General features: G+C 39.7%; 1 protein-coding gene across 1 annotated transcript; it reads right to left on the bottom strand.

Annotated features, from left to right (window-relative positions):
- Window positions 1-2,803: 2,803 nt before the first annotated feature.
- LOC308424949 (interferon alpha-12-like) lies at window positions 2,804-3,376 on the bottom strand (the record flags this gene model as incomplete). The annotated part of the gene is made up of 1 exon (XM_080922122.1): window positions 2,804-3,376. The coding sequence occupies one exon, from the start codon at window positions 3,374-3,376 to the stop codon at window positions 2,804-2,806; it is 573 nt and encodes a 190-aa protein (XP_080778248.1).
- Between the last annotated feature and the right edge of the window lie 4,692 nt (window positions 3,377-8,068).

Below are 8,068 nucleotides of genomic sequence, written 5' to 3'. Positions count from 1 at the left end.
AGGTACAACTCAGGTTAGCTAGAGGAAAGTAGGGTCAATCCAAAGATTGGTGTACAGCTAACACACACACACACACACACACACACACACACACACACACACACACACATACAGACACACACACACATATATGTAGATTTATATTAAGTCAATACATGATTGGACATGACAGAGATAGGTGGAGAAAGGTCTAGGCAGGTGGAATAAGAGGAGAGGAGTAGGCGATTGTGGGAGGAACGGAGATGGAGGCAGATGTGTATTTTTCTCTTGGCACATATCTAGCTTGATGAGGTTGTTATTATTGTTTTTAAGGGTTTTCTAAGGGTCTTTTTATCCCATAAAGAAGGGCAGTTTGTATCTTTGTCCATTGGTTGTATAAGCTTATTGTGTAGAGGGTTTGAGGATTGAGAATTTGCCATATAAACCTGTCTGATAAGTTACCGGGCTTTGGAGTCATGTTTGTACCAAGCGGTGGAGGAAAGGAACACACTAGGGCAGTGGTATCAACCCGGGACAGAAGCAACAGGGCAGACAGAGTGAATTTCCCAGGAAAGAAACCACATCAGAGTTCCTAGAGGTGTCATGGAGCACCAAGAGGAGAGAGACCATATGGTGTTTCCTGGTCTCCGCACTACTAGAGTGGTGTCTGTGGAGTGAGACTTAGGGGTCCAACAAAAGGTTACACCATCATTTAATATTTGCCACTATATATATATATATATATATATATATATATATATATATGTTTAGGAGGGCTGTGATTAAAGGTGTATCAGAGCCTTCTGGTGACACAACGTAGAAGAATGTAGGTGCTCTGATCCTAATTAAGCCCTAAATAAAGAATAGACAGACATGGATGATAGTTTAAAGCAACTGTAGACACAGTGGGTTGAGTTTTATTCTCGTTCTTCCTAGAATAGAAGCAAAAAAAAAAAAAAAAAAAACGAAGCTTGAAGAGTAAGTTGATGTAGCAAGTCTGCTTTCAGACGCAGCTCAGGCAAAAAGTCTTTGCATGACAGTTGTGTGATGCTTGAAGCAGACTGAGCACTGGGGAAGATAAACATGTACTAGACAGAACAGGGCAGGGAATAGCTGACATCACAGATGGGGTGGAAAAGTTGGCTCTATGTGGGATCTCATCTTCTGTTCTAAGCACTCGCTATTTACTGGTCCCTTCTAGTGTCAGGAATTAGGTCTTGCTCATGGATGGATCTCAAGTTGGGCCAGTCATCAGTTGGCTATTTCCTCAGACTCTACTCCATCCCCCATTCCTGAATTCTTCTTTTAGACAGGATAATTTGGGGTTGGAAGTATTGTGGGTAATCTGGTGTCTCTATCACTCCACTGGGATTCCTGTCTGGCTATAGAAGGTGGCACATGGCTGTGCTTTACTGGTCCCCAAATGTTGAATCAATGAAGAAACCATCTTTCTGCACACCAGTTTCTATTGGGTTCTACCGTGTCCTTCAACTTAAAACAATCACCACAAACCTCAGTACTTGTTCTTCCTTGGAGTGAGAGTGTGTGGAGTCTGATACCAATCTCAGGATGATGTTACTGCTGCAATGCCATGGGACTGAGGGAAGTCAGAGGCTGGTAAGTCTGGGGAAGAGTTGGTGAAAGAGGACTAAGGCATATTTTGACAGGAACTTTCCTGCTTTCCTTCTGCACAGTATGCTGGTTGCATACACATGCAGAACACTATACTGGAGAAATGTAAAGATACAGACTTTGCCATCAATGAAGAACAAGTATGGGTTGAGTAGATTTACTCATGGAAAAATCTAGGCAATGTCACATGCAGCTATAACATTTGCAACCTGGCCAGGCAGATAATTGTTGTACTGCAGAACATCAGTTTAAAACATTAAAATTATCTGAAAAGATGAAAAGAAGGAAAAACTTAAGACAGATTCGTTTAGGAATAATTTATATTCCTAAATAATAGAAAATTAACTAGCTACATGTGTATTTGTTACATTAAAGTAAATACAAAAATACAAAGTAATGGAAGTACAGAAACAGTACACTAAATAAATGAATGAATGGATAGATGGATGAATGAATGAATGAATGAATGGATAAATAACCAAATAAATAAATCTGAATAGATGGACAACAAATGTCTTTACAGATAGACAAAATATTGCTCATCACTGCTGAAATACTTAGGCAGCATGTTTGAATTTGTGCCAAAATGAGTGAGAATTTTGAGATGGCAGAATCTGAGTAGAGAGGTGCAGTGTCCTTGTTCAGAAGAGATCTCTGTCCACATTCTGGCTCACACTGTGACATGAGCAGCATTCTCTAGCTTTCTGTCGCAGATACTTTATACTGGAGAGAAGTAGAGGAAAAGCTTTGTCTAAACCCTGTGCAGTGTACATGTGTATGAGTGTGATTTGGAGCACAGTTCATTTTTAAGCTGTGGAGTATACGTTTACGAACATTGGAAAATTTGAAGAGATACTGAATTAACAAGCAAAGTGTTTTATAAAGCAAATTTGTCTTAATACACAATCATTTTATTTACACATGATGGTTGCTACAATAAGGAAAAGATAAGACTGCAAGACTGAAAATAAATACCTTAACTTATATTAATAAAAAAATAAATATATATATGTATAAATAGATTTGACAAGATTACAAAACAAATGCTTTTACATACAGAAAAACTGCACAGTTTTGCGAAACATCTAGATAAGTTGATTGTATTCATATAAAAATAAATGAGACTTTTAAAAGAAAAGCTTCTAAAGTGATATTCAGTGTCCTTGTCCAAGAGAATCCTCTCCACTTTAGCTCAGGTATCCTCCTCACCCAGATTGGCCAGCAAGTTAGCTGAGGAAGACAGGGCTCTCCAGACTTCCGCTCTGACCACCTCCCAGGCGCAGGGGCTGTGTTTCTTCTCCCTCAGGTAGACAGTGATCCTGTGGAAGTATTTTCTCACAGCCAGCAGGGAGTCTTCCTGGGTCAGGGGAGGTTCCTGCATCTCTTTCTGCTGCATCAGACAGGCCTGCAGGTTGTTAAGCTGCTGGTGGAGGCCAGTGCAGAATGAGTCCAGGAGAGTTTCCTCCCAAGCAGCAGATGAGTCCGTTGATGTGAAGATGGTCAGGACCTGCTGAGTCAGCTCACTCAGGACAAGGATGGATTGAACCTTCTGGATCTGCTGAGCATCCACTTTCTCCAGAGGGAATCCAAAGTCCTTCCTGTCCTTCAGGCAGGAGACAGGGGAGAGTCTCCTCATTTGTGCCAGGAGTGTCAAGGCTCTCCTGTTCCTGAGGTTATGAGTGTGAGGCAGGTCACAGCCTAGACAGCAGGTTGACCAGTAGCTCATCACTACCAGGGCCATCAGGAAAGCACAGAGCCTAGCCATGGTGGATCCTGCAGATGCTGGTGGTCCTGTGGGCTATTTGGTCCTGAACCTTCCTCTCTAAGATCTCTGAAGACCATCCTGTGTGGATGTGACTTAAGTAGGGCAAACACTAGTTTTCATTTTCTTTAGATCATTCTCTGCCTGTTTGGGTGGTTTTTTTTTTTTTTCTAATGAATTTTGGTTTCCACTATTGCTTCCTCTTTCTCTGCTACACTCTGAAAGTTATTTTATAGGTTTTCTCTTTTTTCAATTTTATTGGATATTTTGTAGGTATTTACATTTCAAATGTTATCCCCTTTCCAGGCTTGCTGACCTAGGCATATGTATGTTTAAGTCAGATGTGTATATATGTATCCTCTATTTCTCTCTGCCTAATGACTTCCTGAATGTGCCTTACACTGGCCTTGAAGCTACAATGTTGGCCAGATCATTGTTGCAGATTGTCTCTATTATGGACTATTTTTTCCTGTGCCCTGCTCTGCAGCACTGGGTCCTGGTCATTGCAACTCAAGTTCTTAGAGGACTGGATATGGCCATTTTTCACACTCTCAATGCTGAAGCTTGACAAACTTAGTTGTTTCTAGCTTACATGATATTACTCTACACAGTCTTCATTAATAGTTTTGTGGTGCTCCCTGATATTTGTGGCTGTTCTTATATAGACCTGTGTGGAGTGGCTGTGCCTGAACTAAAGTCTAGTCATGCGTGCAGAAATGATAGCTCAATGCTTGGTGTCCTCACCCCTTGCTCTTGTCTCAGTCTTTCTATTCCTCAACCCCTGTTCCAAAATTCTGTAGGATAAAAGAAATAACAGATGTGAAACACAATATGACAACATATATTTTCCGAAAAAGATGATATCTGAAGTTGTTTCATAAAATTGTTCTATCATATAACCCTAAAAGTGATGAAATTTACATTTAAACTAACTACCAATACAGAGAGTCATATCTGAAACATTGTAAACATTCACACCAATAGCCATTTACCCAATAATTACAATCCCTGGCAAAGTCTACTTCAATTACCAGATCTTAAGTTCACCTCAATAGCACTTGGTTTTCTGCAAATACACAGATCACCAATATCTGTCCATGTCATATCTAAAATTCTTTACCTATTCCTATGCCCCCTGTGAGGAATCAGACATGGCATCACTCATGAGAGAGCATGTTCCTCATCCAAAGAGACAGAGACATCTTTCTCCTGATCATAAAATCAAGAAGCAAAACCCAACAACAGGGAGAAATTAATAATTGACAGCTGACTCTTAAGAAGGAGCTGATGAATCTTTAGGATAGATGAGCATTGTCATTCTCCCTGTAATTGTCCTGTAGAAGCCAAAGGGGCTGATAGGTTAAGAACTCTTTTGATATGTTGAGCTATATCCTTGTATACACGCATCTGCCTTCAAAAGGAATAAGAACTAAGTTACTACACATCGATTAAGAGTGACCTTGGACTGGAGCACAGATTTGGAATACACCATGTGGTATGTGCCAGGGCAGAATAGGATACTTGAACTCTTGGAAATCACATTAAAAACAGTCGTAAGATGGTCATAAATTAACATATTTACCAAACACACCATTGCTGGCATCAGCAGGCCAGTCAGCAGGTGGAGAATCAGATTCATCCTTCAGCAGATTCAGATGCTATTTTATAGCATTCCTAGCTCAGGGGTGTTTTTCTCAGTTTCACAGTGGATTCCATATGGTTTATCAACTGCTCAAAATGATGTGAGTTTCATTGTAAATCACTGCTATGGGGACTGCACACAGACACCCTCTTCTCCAGAGAACTTTTATTGCAGAAGACTAGAGAGAAAGGACACAAATGAATATTTTTTACACATTTAGCTGTCCATTATTCAGAAGAAATGACCTGTGAGGACTGGAGATGTTTTGTTTCTCCCTTAGAGAATTGAAGGAAATGGAGCTTTCTGATCTCAAGTAGATTCTTCCCCGGAAAGGTCTGTCCTAGTGTGGAAGAAACTGCCAGGAATCAGAATTCTGTAGACAACTATCAGTTAGACTGTTTGTTCTTTGCAGGGCATGGCCAGTAGGTGGCTCTCTTCTTCCCTAAATTTTTCTAGTAAATTGAAGATTTGGTTTCCTTTTGCTTCCCCCCACACCTTTGTTTCTTACTTTCGTCATTCTTTCTTTTCTTTTCCTTTCCTTTTCTTTCCTCTTTTTTGAAACAGCATTAGGTCATTACAAGAACATTCTCTAAGCTCTAGATATCAGGGGAAATTCTTACACATGGGAGTTCCATTGAAAACTTAAACTCCTTAATTTACGGTTTCATCTGGTGGTTATGCGTTTTCAGAAAAAAATTCTAAGATTTAATAAAAGCAGTTGCACAGTGAGCAGATATGATAATGGAGAGAGAATGAGGGGCACACACTGGGACTTTCTGCATCAGCAAGGATGAAACAAGGGTGGTGAGACTGAAAGATGGGGTCTGGGACAGCAGGGAGGTACTGGCATCCATGAGAAAAAGCTGTGTGTGCACTCATATGTGCAGAATTAAATATAGCTTGTACTGCTATTATACACCACACATACACTATATCATGTATAATGTATGCATTTATGTGTAATTTCACTTTTAGTTTCGGGCAAGGATACAGATACCTATAAAATTTGACAGCCAACTCTTCTTACTTAATATTGAATTCAGTGATTTGTCTTCAGTGTTTCTAATGGCTGAGATGTTTAGGCAGTTCTGATACACAACAAGGGCTTTCAGTACCTCCACTATCTGGAATGTTCATTTACTCCTTTATCTTTCCTGAGAAAAGAAAAGTGTTAGTGATAAAAAAAAAAAAAGTGTTGATTTGATGATAGAAGTCTCCACATCTGTTATTTTTCTTTTTTTATTCTTTTTTTATTAGATCCTCTGTATTTACATTTGAGATGTTATCCCTTTACCCTGCCCTGCTCCCACCCACCCCCAGTTGCCTTCACAGAGGTGCACTCCCTTCTGATCTCTTCTCTACCCCATTGCCTTGTCATTCCCCTACATAGGGAAAATATGCCCTCTCTGAAACAAAATCTCACATCGATGCCAGACACTGCTATCTTCAGCTACATACTCAACTGGATCAATAGGTTTCTCTAAGTGCACACAGAGGTTGGTGTTTTACCCCATGGGAGTTTTGGAAGGTTTGGTTGGTTAGTAGTGTTGTTATCTTCCCATGAGGTTGCAACCCTTTTCAGCTCCTTAGGTCCTGTTTTTAGAAATCTCATCAGGATGGTTAGCTGCAAGCATGTTCAGCTGTATCTATATGACTCTAGCGTAGTCCCTTAGGGGTATCTCTGTCTGGTTCCTGGCAGTAAGTACTTTTTGGGATCAGCTACAGTGCTTTGATTTGGTGACTGCAAATGTGGTAGATCTCCAGGTGAGGCACTTTCTGAGTGATCTTTTCTTCAATCCCTGTTCCTCCATTTGACCTTGCACTTCCTCCCATGAGAGTTTTGTTCTCTGTTCTAAGAAGGACTGAGGCATCCCCATATTGGTCTTTCTTCTTTTTGAGCTTCATAATCTCTGTGAATTGTTTCTTGGGTATTGGGTATTCTGAGCTTTCTGGAGCTAGTATTCACTTATCAGTGAGTGCATACCATGTGTGTTCTTTAATGACTGGGTGTCTGTTCTATTTCATTTTTACCTTCCTAGAAAGAAAACTGTGATGTTGGTTTGTGGCACTAAACCAAAAATATAATGTCATTGGAAATAAAAGCAAAAAGAGGAACAGATACATCATCTAAATGACAAAGCAGTAGCAACAGCTTTAGGTATTAAGATAAAAAGTACAAAATCTATGGTAATTATAGAATAATGTTATGAAAACTGATTATATTTTTAGATAATGTTCAGGCTCAATACCAACCAAATAATGCCTTCAATAATGTTTCTCCCAGAAGTATGACTTTAAAAGAATACATGTGGGATTATGAAGACACCAAAGAAGAAAAACATTTTGTGTTGTATTAGTAACATTATAATACCTGATTTGAAATTACAGCATATATCCAAGACAACGTTTCTGCACTGACCGACTTGTATCACAAAAAGCTCTTTGACCCATGCCAATAAACACAGAGACCCACCGGTGGTCACTGAGCAGAAGGTAAAGGTTGATTTTGTGGCATGAATGCTCATGGCAGCACAGGTGGAAGAGTGATATACCAGAGGCAGCGGATGACCACAGCAAAGTCGTGTTCCTTACCAAATCAGGGTTGTCACAGATGTACTGAGAGTCACTATGGTGGAATAAACAACACCAAGACAAAAATCACAGCTTGAAAAATGAAGGCAGAGAGCTGGCCCACCACCATCAAAACTCACGGACTGCCTACAGAGAATATCCAAATTAACAAAATCAGAAATGAAAGTGGAGACTGAGGAAATGCATGAAGTCATTAGATCCTACTACAAAAGACTATACTCAACAAAACTGGAAAATCTATTTGGAATGGATGATTTTCTAGACAGATACCAGGTGCCAAAGTTAAATCAGGATCAGATTAGCCATTTAAACAATCCCATAATCCCTAAAAAAGAAGCAGTCATCAGAAGTCTCCCAACCAAAAAAAAAAAAAAAAAAAAAAAAAAAAAAAAAAAAAAAGCCCAGGACTAGATGGGTTTAGTGCAGAATTCTACCAGAACTTCATCGAAGACCTAATACCG

Source organism: Micromys minutus, assembly GCF_963924665.1.
Source record: "Micromys minutus genome assembly, chromosome: 9".
Lineage (NCBI taxonomy): Eukaryota > Metazoa > Chordata > Mammalia > Rodentia > Muridae > Micromys > Micromys minutus.
Note: the sequence above shows the minus strand (reverse complement) of the source record. Positions and strands in the feature narration are given on the sequence as shown.